This window comes from Danio rerio, chromosome 13 (genome assembly GCF_052040795.2).
Source record: "Danio rerio strain M-AB ecotype USA chromosome 13, GRCz13ab, whole genome shotgun sequence".
NCBI lineage: Eukaryota > Metazoa > Chordata > Actinopteri > Cypriniformes > Danionidae > Danio > Danio rerio.
The window spans coordinates 27326508-27340247 of NC_141033.1; the positions used below are offsets into that span (position 1 = coordinate 27326508).

The following is a 13740-nucleotide window of genomic DNA, read 5'->3' on the forward strand; positions in this document are numbered from 1 at the left end:
GATCTCACCATTTATCAAAGACTGGCCCTCCAGGCGAATGAAAGGAACATCTGGATTTCAAGAGTGTTTAACCTAGCAGCTGGCGAGACCTCGTGAGATGATGTGTACTGTATTTCCCTGTACAGTGACTCATGATAAAGATGTATGTGTGCAATGAAAGCCGCTGATGACCCACCTTTACCTTCGTCTGCACTGCGAGACTGATTTACAATATCGGGAGTCTAGCCAAGATACACACAATATGCGCAGAACATGCTCGGAAGATCATTGTCGAGGGAAAGACAGTCTTCTGAAAGCAAACCTGACTGACTGCCCACTAAAACCTGGAAGAGCTCTTTGTATCCAGGGAGGTTTATAATTATACACCATTTAAAAAAAGCAGCAGCCTCCAGAGACATATCTGTGGACTGGCTGTCGACAACGTCCCTGACCAAGGAGAGAAGAGCAGGCAATCTGAGAACGAGAGGAAGAAAAGGGCCACCGGCTGCAAAATGTAAGTTCAAAAAAGGAGGCGAGATTTTTTTTTCTTAAAGGCTTTTAGAAAGTAACATTGGGGTGTTTTTGGAGAGCTGGCTAACCTAATCGCTCATGGCTCTGGCATGGTGCGCTTTCTTTCCCACACCTGAGTTGTAAACACATTCGCCACAACAGTCAAGGAATCCTAAGTGGAATGATATTCCATAAAAAGCCCTCGGTATTCATTTTAATGATGTTAAGAGCTGAAGTGGAGTGTCAGTGCGCTCTCTGCCTCTTAGCAACAAAAAGATTTCACCAGCAATGGTCTCAGGTGGGCTCAGCTAGTTTGATGGGCTGTTGCAAATAAAGAGGAATGGAGAATGCATCTAAACTGCATGTCAGGCCTATTTAGAGTGAGCGGATTTTCTTTCTCAGCGTGTTATACGGGATGGATAGCAACAACACCACCCACTACACACATTAAATCTTTTGTGGCCATCTATCATAAATAATCATCTTCATGACAGATTTATTCAAACACGGTAAACACTGTTCAATAAATGAGACATCAACAACAACTAGTCGAGTAAAATAAATGAATATGTACACAGCATGTATTTTGTTCAGTAGCAGTTCACAATAAGTCTACTGAAAACTACTGAATCTACTGAACTGTTGCAAACAATTTATTTGTTTTGAATTTAAACAAACAAAAATAAGTTTATTAATGGTCAACTTAATTTGTTTGTTTAAATTCAGCACAAATTAATTGTTTACAACCACTAAACGTAAAAAAAGAAAATTGAGTAAATCCAAAGAATCATCTCTGGATGATTTTTTTCAGTGTACATGAATAATAATTGACTTTAAATAAAAATTACTCTAATTTGAACTAATAATGGGGTGGCATGGTGGCTCAGTGTCACTTCACAGCAAGAAGGTTGCTGGTTTGAGCCCTGGCTGGGTCAGTTGGCATTTCTGTGTAGTTTACATGTTCTCTCCGTGTTTACCGGAGTTTCCTCCGGGTTTCCTCTGTGTGGTCCGGTTTTACCCCACAGTCAAAAGACATGGGCTATTGGTGAATTATATAAACTAAATTGGCCGTAGTGTGTGTGTGTGTTGGCATATGTGGTTTATGGAACCAATTTTCAGGTTTACCCACCAGCATTATGAGACCAATCAGTTTATGAGACCCTTTTTGGTGGTCTCATAAACTGAAATTTAAGTTGATATAAAAAAATGGTTACAGCTGGAAGAGCATCCACTGTGTAAAACATATGCTGGATAAGTTGGTAATTCATTCCGCTGTGGCAACCCCTGATATGCCTAAAGGAAAATTAATAAACTAATGATAAAGTATGGCATGTACTGATAAATAGCAAACCTTAAAGGGTCATGAAACCCCCCTCTTTCAGTTCAAGTCTACCTCAGAATTAAAAAAAAATGCTCAGAGATGGAGCACTGCGAGCAGAGGGAGGAGTGGGCGTGTTCGGCAGAGCAGGGGAAAAAGAGTAACGAACGACTGAGACACAAACCGTGAGGAGACCATGATTTTATAGTTTATACAGTTAAAATGCAAAGAAATAAACAGTAAGTAATTTAATGCTCTGCCACATTTGTTTTTTGTAATTTCATATACACATAATCACAATTAGTTATATCATTATAAACACAATCATGTTTATATGAACACTATAAATGAGGAGGACTTCTCTCCTCCTGAATCCTCGGGTATATATGCAGACACAGTGGAGCAGTACAGCAGTTCTCTTGCCCTGTCGAATCCAACCATTAGCCCTGGTAGTAATCTGGAGGATTTTAAACATATGAGGAACACAGCAGCACAGATATAGGCGATGTGTCTGAATGGTAACAAACTCAACTGATAAAGACAAAGTCCGCCATTCTCCAATTCTCGTACAGCTCTCCTGACTAAAATGCGTGCTGCAATCCAACAGCTTTGCTGTATCGAAACATGCAACAAAACCCTTTGGATCATGGAAACAAACATATACGACCCGGGCTGTGCATTGACGCGGTCTCACCCAGTCATTTGTGCTTGGCAGGTCTGCCTTGCCTTCGGAAAGCTAATTAAAAAGCAGGGTCTTCTCATAGAATAAGAAAACTCCAATATGAATAATAATGAGAATCCGACGTCATCACTCCACTAGGAAATTCGCGATACGTCACAAATTTGGATCCTGCCCCAAAAAAGATTTTAAACCCAGAAAATGAAATTAGCTGAAAAAAGCTCAAAATTATTCAGTTTTTCCCTCAATTAAAGCTGACAGGTGCTAACGTTGTCTTAACTGATGCTCAACACACACAAACCTGTTAAAAATTTTTTTAAAAAGTACTCCAGGGTGTCTTAAACCTATAACTATGAAATTAGTCACTTATTTGAATTCATGGCTGAATAACAACAACATTGACTGCATGTGTGTTAATGTATTGACACTTTTCACATATATTTTTAAGCACTTTCAAAACAGCAGAAGGACTGACCAAAGTGTTGTACATTAAGAGAAAATAAGACCAATACAAAATCCAGAAATAGAAATAACTATAGGGTGCTCAATCGATTTTATTTATTTATTTTACCATTATTTGACCAGGAAGCCTCATTGACATTTAAAATCTCTTTTTCAATAGAGACCTGGCCAAGGTAACAGCCATATAGTAAAACAACTTTAACATACACGACACATCAAATTTCCTCAGTCCCCTCAACACAATCAAATGCTTCCAAATACCACTCTCTTTATAATGCCTGTCAATTCACCACAGACACCATTTTATTTATTTAGATTGCATGGCCATACAAATGAAAACAACTATGAAAATCAACAGATCAATAGGCAAGGAAAACAAGTGACCTTTTAAAGAGAAGAAATCTTTGTGCGTTTCAGCCTCAAACAAGAAATATGTTAATATGTTAAGATTACAAGATTGTAAACTTCTAAGAAGGTTATATGGATGGAGAAGACCAATTTTTGGAGCACGATTGTGTACACATTTAAACACAAATGAAAGAATTTTAAACTCAATCCTGAAGAGGACTGAGAGACAATGGAGGGCATGTACAATGGGGTTTATGTGGTCACATTTGCTCAAATTTACTGCAGCAAATTTTAACACAAAGTTCTGAAAGAGTGGATAACCGTCTCACCCGATGTTTCTGATAAAATAGTTTTTTTTTGGAAAGTAAAGAAAGAAACTTGGGGCATCAACGATCATTAAGGACACCAAGACAAGTGTATACAACTTGAATTAAAACAAACACACATTGTCCATGACTGAATTATTAATCTTAGCTTTATCAGATGGGCCAAAATTATAATCGCAGTCTTAGAGTAATTGAGGGTTGGACCTCGTCAAAACAAGCTTTTCACTCATAGCACACGTGCTGCCGATGATGTGACAATAAAAGTGATTTTATTTGAACAAGACAGTAGAATAAGTAATGAAGAGCTGTCTTTTTTTAGATCTGACTATCATCTGCATAAAAAAGAAATTCTACTCCAAACTTTCTCAAAATCTCCTCCAAGAGAAGCTAATTAGTACAGCTTAACTCATCATTAGTTCCTGTTTAAGTAATATTTAATTTAGGTATTAGGTATATAATTTAGTTTTGGATACTGAAAGGTGGCGACGCAGTGGCACAATAGGTAGTGCTGTCGCCTCACAGAAAGAAGGTCGCTGGTTCGAGCCTCAGCTGGGTCAGTTGGTGTTTCTGTGTGGAGTTTGCATGTTCTCCCTGCGCTTGCGCGAGTTTCCTCTGGGTGCTTTGTTTTCCCGCCATAGTCCAAAGACATTCGGTTTGGGGGAATTGGGTAGGCTAAATTGTCGTAGTTTATAAGTGTAAATGAGTGTGTATGGTTGTTTCCCAGAGATGGGTTGCAGTTGGAAGGGCATCCACTGTGTAAAACATATACTGGATAAGTTGACGGTTCATTCCGCTGTGGCGACCCCAGATTAATAAAGGGACTAAGCTGTAAAGAAAATGAATGAATATTACTTAAAGGCTTTCCTGAGGTAAATGTTTAAAAGTCAGGACACAAAAATACAGCTGAAATACGGAACTGACTGGGAAAAAAGGAATGTCTGGTCACTCCAGGATTATTAGTATGATGATAATATCCCAGACATTACTGTAATTGTGAAATTAAGAATGTCGTTTGGGCTAGGATGTCTCTCAAGGAGCTGTGTGCCTATGAAACCCCATCCGTTGCTGAACTGCAGAACTTCCTGTTGGCTGACAGACGCCCCACTGGACATGTCAACCACGTGTGGCCTAATGTGTACATTGGCAATGAGTATGTATTATATTTTCTCTTCAAATGGAAATTGAATGAAAATGTACAGATATACAGATGTTCTCAGTGTTTTTGTTTTCTCAGGGTTGCGGCGCGAGACAAGCCAATGCTGTATAATATGGGGATCACACACATTGTAAATGCTGCCAGTGGACCGCCTCATGTCAACACTGGACCCCGCTTTTACAGAGACATGAATATAGATTACTACGGAGTGGAAGCTGATGATTCCTTTGACTTTGCCATAAGTGGGTTTTTCTATGCAACAGCAAGGTTCATAAGAGCTGCACTGTCGAAAAATGGTGAGTTAAATTGGAGGAAACAGTTCTGTGAACATTCTTGATGTAGTGTTTTTGTAACGCTATACCACTGGCAGGTCAAAATTACAGTATATATATATATAAACTGTACCTTTGCCTTGTGGTTAATTTTCCTCTTTGCCATTGCATCTCTTACACAGCAGAATGTTCTTTCATGTAGAAGGTGATCGGGGCCAAAAGTCTTAAGACTGAATATGTAAAATTTGACAACAAGCATAACAGCCTCTGAAATTGCATATTTGAGACTATTCAAATGCATGATTCAACTATTTGCTGGGCACACATACTGTGCATCCGGAAAGTATTCATAGCATTTCACTTTTCCCACATTTTTTATGTTACAAAATGGATTAAATTTATGTATTTCCTCAAAACTCTACACACAATACCCCATTATAAAATGTGAAAAAAGGTTTTTGGAAATTGTTGCAATTTTATTGAAAATAAAAAACCTGAAAAATCTTGTAAATTTGCACCTTTGGCAGCAATTACAGCCTCAAGTCTTTATAAATTTAATGCCACAAGCTTGGCACACCTGTCTTTGGGAATTCTTGCCTATTCCTCTTTGCAGTACCTCTCAAGCTCAATCAGGTTGGATGGGAAGCGACGGTGTACAGCCATTTTCAGATCTCTCCAGAAATGTTCAATAGAATTTAGGTCTGGGCTCTGGCTTGGCCCCTCAAGGATATTCACAAAGATGTTGTAAAGCCACTCCATTGTTTTTTGGCAGTGTGCTTTGGGTCATTATCCTGTTGGAAGATCAACCGTCACCCCAGTCAGAGGTCAAGAGCACTCTGAAGCAGGTTTTCATTCATGATGTCTCTGCGCATTGCAACATTCATCTTTCCCTCTATCCTGACTAGTCTTCCAGTTCCTGCTGCTGAAAAACATCCCCACTGCATGATGCTGCCGTGTTTCACTGTAGAGATGGTATTAGCCTGGTGATGAGCGATGCCTAGTTTTTTCCAAACGTAACGCCTGGTACTCACTCCAAAGAGTTCAATTTTAGTCTCATCAGACTAGAGATTTTAGTTTCTTATGGTCTGAGAGTCTTTCAGATGCCTTTTGGCAAATTCCAGGCGGGGAGTGACTTCCGTCTGGTCACTATACCATACATGCCTGATTGGTTGATTGCTGCACAGATGGTTGTCGTTTTGTAAGGTTCTCCTCTCTCCACAGAAAAACACTGAAGCTCAGACAGAGTGACCATCGGATATTTGTTCACCTCCCTGACTAACACCCTTAACCCCTGATCACTCAGCTTAGATGGCCGGCCAGCACTAGAAAGAGTCCTGTTGCTTCCAAACATCTTCCACTTCCGGATGATGGAACCCACTGTGCTCATTGGAACTTTCAGAGCAGCAGAATTTTTTCTGTAACCTTCCCCTGCCTTGTGCCTCGAGACGATTCCTTTGTCTTCATGCTTGGTTTGTGCTTTGACATGCACTGTCAACCCTGAGACCTTATTTAGACAAGTGTATACCTTTTCAAATTAAGTCCAATCAACTGAATTTACCACAGGTGAACTCCAATTAAGCTGCTGAAATGTCTCAAGAATGATCAGTGGAAACAGAATGTACCTGAGCTCAATTTAGAGCTTCACGGCAAAGGCTGTGAATACTTCTGTACATGTGATTTTTCAGCTTTTTTATTTTTAATAAATTTGCAACAATTTCAAAAAACCTTTTTTACATTGTCATTATGGGGTATTGTGTGTAGAACTTTGAGGAAATAAATTAATTGAAATTTATTTTGCAAAAAGGCTGTAACATAAAAATAAATAGTGGAAAAAGGTGTTTCGACGTGAATAGACTTTAAAATGTGTATTCCTCATCATTCATCAGTGTCGTGATCCTTCAGAAATCATTCTAATATGCTGATTTGCTACTCAAGAAATATTTCCGATTATTATGAATGTTGAAAACAGCCAGCAAACATTTTTTTGTTTTTAATAGATGTCTAATAGATGTTTAATAGACATCTAAACATAGTCGTCTTGTCTTAAACAAGGCTAAATTTAGGCTGTCAATGAAAATCTAATAGACGTCTAAGAATAGGCCAAAACTAGCCTAGGCATGAAATAAATGAATATAGAATGAAATAATAGAAATGAATGACTACACATATAAAATCTTTCTAATCTGTCTATTTGACAACCAGTCTAGTTTTGGACTATTCTTAGATGTATAATAGACGTCTATTACACACAAAATAGTTTGCTGCGCACTTGAGCTGCTTTGCATTTTCACGCACATTGGGTATTGATTTAGAGTCTGCACTTGCTGGTCAAAACAATGTAAAGTAAAAGTAAACACAGCCGAAAGGTGCATAGATATCTTTTATACATTACAAATTTGACCTTTTCATTATATAATATAATTAGACACTGCTCATGAGTGGTTAACCAAACATTAGAGTTCAAATGTTTCAAAACCAACATCTGAATCATAAAACCTGTTTTGCTGAAATCTGAGATAATCTTAAATAGTAGTCTTACATTGCAAGATTGAAATGTAAACCAAATTACTTATTCAAAGCAAAAAATGTGAAAGTTTTAATTAAGAAAATAATTTTTGGCTGATTTCAATTGTAAAAGTAGTTTGTTGGTTGTGTTTCGCTCTTTAGGACGGGTGTTTGTCCACTGTCTGATGGGAGTGAGCCGCTCTGCCACTCTGGTGTTGGCCTTCCTCATGATCTGTGAGGATCTTACTCTAATGGAGGCCATTAAAGCTGTACGGCAACACAGGGACATCTGCCCTAACCCTGGCTTTCTTAACCAGCTCCGACATCTTGACATGAGACTCGTCCGAGAGAGGAAGAAAAAACTGGAAGCTTACAAATTGTAACTGAAAACTTGGTAACAATGTGATGAATCCCATTTCAAGAGCACGTCCCTAAAGAGCCTTCTCCCTCATGGTTTTATCCCCGTTCCACTGGGCCAGACGTTATTTGCTAATATTTATTGTGTCGCAATGGCAAAATGGATATTAGAAAGCTAAACTGAATGGTTTCCCCTTAAATAGTAAATAACTTTTAAAGGGCAGCTGGGTCGCAAAATAAATGGCAGGTTTTTAAATTTCTTCCAGATGAGACATACTTTGAACTTGTCTTAAAATGAGCCAGCAAGTATGTCTGTTTTTTTTTTTTACTGGAGTGAAATGAAATGGTTGTGGCTTGCTCTTTATCATGGGAAGGTGGAAGAGCCATGCATGGCTACATGTCTTAAGGGTTGATCCCCTGTAGTGAGTTTCTAATGGGTATCATATGCTCCAACATATTTCTGCTCAAATCAATTGGTGTCGTTGTGACTCACGGACATTTATGATGACCAAACAAGAATGAGATGATAAGAAAATTTCCAGAGCTGCTCTGAAATAAATTACACAGTAGCTCAGGAGTTATGAGGCGTTTTGTTTTGAATCAGGACAACCATTAATTTTCACCTAATTTCCCACTGGAGTCTGCGATTACAGAAGCAGAAAGGTCAAATATGTGTAAATACAAACTGTTCCATCAAAATATGCATTGATCATTCTACTCTAACGCAGGCACACAGAATTTGAGTCTATATCAAAAATTTTGTTTCACTTATGTTCACAGAAATGCTCCTAAAGATAAACCACTGCAGGCAATGTATGAGACACCATCTATATCTGATCTGCAGGGTCTGCTATGGTCAAACAGACAGCCTTTTGGACCAGTCAGTCTTATCTGGCCCGGTCTGTACATCGGAGATGAGTAAGTACTGAACCGTCCCTGAGAAGAATGACCAACTACACTTTTAAAGGGGTTATTAACTGAGAAATCTAAATGCCCTTGATGACATATAAGAGGTCACTGTACTGTAAAAATCTCATTTAAGTTAAACGTTTAAACAACAATTTCTCATTAGTCTGAAAAATAACAGCCATATAATAGATGGTAATTACAAAAGATGGTCAATACTACTTCTTGTTTAGCTCTGCCCCCAAATTCACACATGTAAGAATAAAACCAGCGAGACATACAAAGGTCTACGCAGAAAGCCAACGGTAAAGATGACTCTGAAGACAACAAGATTTTGGGTACATTTACAAACAAGCAGAGGCGGACTTAACTAATAAGTGAGGTAAGCAGCCGTTTAGGGCCCTGGGATATTAGGGAGCCCCAAACAATGCCAAGAAGCCTATATTAATCATATATCTCTTTTATTAATTTTCTATCATATGTTGAAAAATCTGTCTATAACCATTAAGATTTTAACGTAATTACTTCTTTTCAAAACTGGGGAAAGATATAGGTTGTCCATCTATGAAGGATTCAGGTTGTCAAACATACAGGCGGAAGTTTTAACATCAACAGGCAATCAAGGACATTTTCAGTGTATGTCTGATAATTTTTTTTTGTCCTGGAGAAAGTCTTATTTGTTTTATTTTGGCTAGAATAAAAGCAGTTAAATTTTTTAAACCATTTTAAGGTCAATATTATTAGCCCCTTTAAGCAATTTAAAGTCTACACAACAAAACATCGTTATACAATGACTTGCCCAATTACTCTAACCTGCCTAGTTAACCTAATTAAACTAGTTAAGCCTTTAAATGTCACTTAAAGCTGTATAAAAGTGTCTTAAAAACTATCTAGTAAAATATTATTTACTGTCATCATGACAAAGATAAAAATAAATCAGTTATTAGAAATGAGATATTAAAACTATTATGTTTAGAAATGTGTTGGAAAAATCTGCTCTCCATTAAACAGAAATTAGGGAAAAACCGGGGGACTAATAATTCAGGGTGGCTAATAAATTGTGACTTCAACTGTAATTCTAAAAAGGATATTTCAAAGTGGAAATTTTTTGACAAAAAATAAACATTTTTTTTAATGGATAATTCTGTTACTTGCTCTCATGTTCAATTCCCTGAGGCTTTCACTCATCTACTGAACACAAATTGAGATATTTTGGATGGAATAGACAGCAATGGTCCAGAAAAAAAAAACACATTGTCAAAACGTTTTATGTGACCTCTTTGGTTAAACTGTAATCATACAAACTCAAAGAAGTTTTGTCCACCAAAAATAAAATTGTAAAAAAAAATAAATAAATAAAAAAACTTTTTACCTTTGTCCTCCTTTCCATCATCAAGGTGTGTGTTTACTACAAGAAGTATGATTTATTGGCATTAGACTCATATTGCCTGCAGTAAACACAAGCCCTGATCTGATGCGGAAGACAGTGGAAAACAAAGTTGATTTTAGAGTTTTTTTTGGTGCACAAAAGTGTTGGAGATTTAAATGAGATTACCGTTGAACCAATGAAGTCACATGAAATGTTCTGTCATTATTTTTGGTTTCTTTTCTAGATTTTCTCAGGGCAGTTACTGTCTATAAAGAATGAGAAAGCTTTTTAATTTCATCTATTCATTCATTGCTTTTTGGCTTAGTCTCTTAACAGCGGAATGAACCGCTAATTTATCCCGCAAATGTTTTACTTAGTGGATACCCTTTCAGCTGCAACCCATCACTGGGAAACACAGGCACACTCTCATTCACACACATACATTACGGACAATTTAGCGTACCCAATTCATCTATAACACGTTTCTGGACTTTAGGGGGAAAATGGAGCACTCGGAGGAAACATGGGGAGAACATGCAAACTCCACACATAAAATGCCAACTAATCCAGCTGAGGCTCGAACCAGCGACCTTCTTGGTACCCACTGCATCACCTTCTCCAATTTCATCTAAAGTAACTTAATTTGAGTTTTGACTTAATTTGATCTCAGTGGTTTGGATTGACATATTGGTGATTAATTATTAACAGAATTTAAATTTTTGGTTGAATTTACCCTTTAAACTCTGTTCACTGAAGGGCTTTTATGGCATCGCTGCAAAACAGCCTTCATTTTTAGTGTAACCAAATCCAAAGCTTCTCATTATCCGTACCTAATCAATGCATGTAAATGATGTAGCCGTATGTTAAACAGCTGCTCATTTCAGGTCAACTGCTCGTGATAAAGCACTCCTCGCCGGGCTGGGAATCACTCATGTTGTAAACTGTGCCGATGGAGCGCATCGCATCAACACAGGCGCTCAGTTCTACTCAGACATGAGTATCAGTTACTGTGGAGTCGAGGCTGCAGATCACCCACAGTTTGATTTGAGCCAGTATTTCAGCTCCACTGCATCCTTCATTAAAGCCGCTCTCACTCCAAATGGCAAGTCTGACTTCTTTGACCTTTTGCTGACTAATTTTGTCAGCGATTGTACAAAAACTAGAATAAGCTGCAGAGCAAAAGAATAAATGGAGCGGCGCAGAGGCAGCGGGCGATACAGTCGTTTTTAATAAGTGAAATATGTAAATTCGAGCCAGTGTCAGAGATGCGGATTAAGTTCTCTGTTCTGCAGGTAAAGTGCTGGTCCACTGTGCAATGGGAGTCAGTCGCTCTGGAGCTTTGGTCCTGGCCTTCCTCATGATGTGTGAAAACCTGACGCTTACAGACGCCATCATCGTTGTCAGACTGAACAGAGATATCTGTCCCAACTCAGGCTTTCTAGAGCAGCTCAGAGCTCTGGACAAACATTTGAGGAGCTGAACATCAGCCATCGATTTAAACACCATTATGCTGTTTAATGTATCTCATGAGGACATGTGACTATTTTATGTAATGACAGAAAAGTGACTTTTTTTTTCTTTTTCTTTTTTTTTTTTTTTTACAAATTTAAACAATTTAAATGATGTGAAAATTAAGGATTTTTAAAAGGAGTCATGCAGGCAAACCTCACCTCTTATTGGGGGATAAATGTATCATATTAAAATCTATAAATGAGATCTCACAAATTAAAATTAGCCACTAAATCAAAAAGTTATGAACTGCTGTGAGTTTGTATTTTTATTCAAACCTCCAAATCCAGTCATGTAAATATCTAATAATTATTATACTACAAAATGAGTAATGAAGATGTACAGTATATACTCTATTTGAACAAAACATTTGTTTTGGTATGTAAGCAAATTCAGTGTTGCTTTTACTGTGCAGAACTTAAAGGCACAGTGTGTAAATTGTACCTCTAGGCATGTATTCACAACAAAGGCATTATTTTTGGTACATAAATATATAAGGTGTATACTAAAAAATGTTATACAACAACTTGCCTATGCCTAATTACCCTAACCTGCCCAGTTGACCTAGTTAAGCCTTTAAATGTGACTTTAAGCTGTATAGAAGTGTCTTGAAAAATATCTAGTAAAATATTATTTACTGTCATCATGGCAAAGATAAAATAAATCAGTTATTAGAAATTAGTTATTAGAACTATTATGTTTAGAAATGTGTTGAAGAAATCTTCTCTTCGTTAAACAGAATTTGGGGAAAAAAAATAAACAGGGGGGCTTATAATTCAGGGGGGCTAATAATTCTGACTTCAACTGTATATCTATATTTATATATATTTTTTCTTATTTTTTAATAAACACCTTTGTCAACAATAATGCTAATATTTCAATAAATGATATAGCCATGAGAATGACACGGGTGAAGAAATTGAAAGTTATTTAAAGGTCAAAATTAAAACTTAATTATTTTAAAGCATTAAATATTGAACCTTCATTCATTCATTTTCTTGTCGGCTTAGTCCCTTTATTAATCCAGGGTCGCCACAACAGAATGAACCTCCAACTTATCCAGCAAGTTTTTACACAGCGGATGCCCTTCCAGCCGCAACCCATCTCTGGGAAACATCCACACACACATTCACACACATACACTACGGGCAATTTAGCCTACCCAATTCACCTGTATGTCTTTGGACTGTGGGGGAAACCGGAGCACTCGGAGGAAACCCACGCGAAGGCAGGGAGAACATGCAAACTCCAGAAGAAACGCCAACTGAGCCGAGGTTCGAACCAGCGACCTTCTTACTGTGAGGCGACAGCACTACCTACTGCACCACTGCCTGGCCACAGTGAATTTTATATATATATATAAAAAGAAAGATTACTGCAGACCATAGTTTTAAATGTTAAACCTGCCCTGCTGCTTTAAAAAAAGTAAATCTCAATATATGAAAACAAAACTGCAAATTATAAACATTACCTCAAGTAATGGCTGATAGCTTAATGCATTTAAAGCACTCGGAACATAAAGCTTTAAATCAAACTATGAGTCAACTTTCATGCAAGATGAACTGCTGTAAAGTGGTATGACTGTAACACCATTTGAACAGAGAGAGACTATAAATAAGAACATTGTGCTGCTATCTCAGGCATTAAGTATGAACGTCACTCCCCACATACTGCGCACATATTTCTTAGCATTTTCTTAAAAGGAGGAATATATAAAACAAGTCTGATGAAAATTCAGCTAGCGACACTAATTTCTTTTTTCTTTGGAACACGATTTGAAATGCACGAAAATTAAGACCTCGTCTCTCCGTAATAGAGCCGCTTTTGTGGGAAAGAAAGAAGATTTCAAGGTTGAAGGAATAAGTGAACCTGACAAAACAGTAAAAGGAATTCAACATCACCAATTTAATGACTTCCCTGTCAAGGTGAGTGATGGTGGTGACTGAGTATGAGAGGAGAGGAAAAAAAAACATCCAGCGCTGATGGTTTTGAAAACCATCCCTCTCCGGAGATGATTCATGTGTCCTTTTCACATATCTGGGAA

General features: G+C 37.6%; 1 protein-coding gene across 3 annotated transcripts; it reads left to right on the forward strand.

Moving 5' to 3' along the window:
* Nucleotides 1-416: 416 nt before the first annotated feature.
* Nucleotides 417-11932, forward strand: dusp13a (dual specificity phosphatase 13a). 3 transcript variants are annotated; one of them, NM_001442105.1, is given in 7 exon segments: nt 417-493; nt 4644-4772; nt 4857-5074; nt 7718-7934; nt 8693-8830; nt 11072-11289; nt 11480-11932. In NM_001442105.1, coding segments are annotated over 7 exon segments (1110 nt in total). In that variant the 5' UTR covers nt 417-491; the 3' UTR covers nt 11668-11932.
* The last annotated feature ends 1808 nt before the right edge of the window (nt 11933-13740 follow it).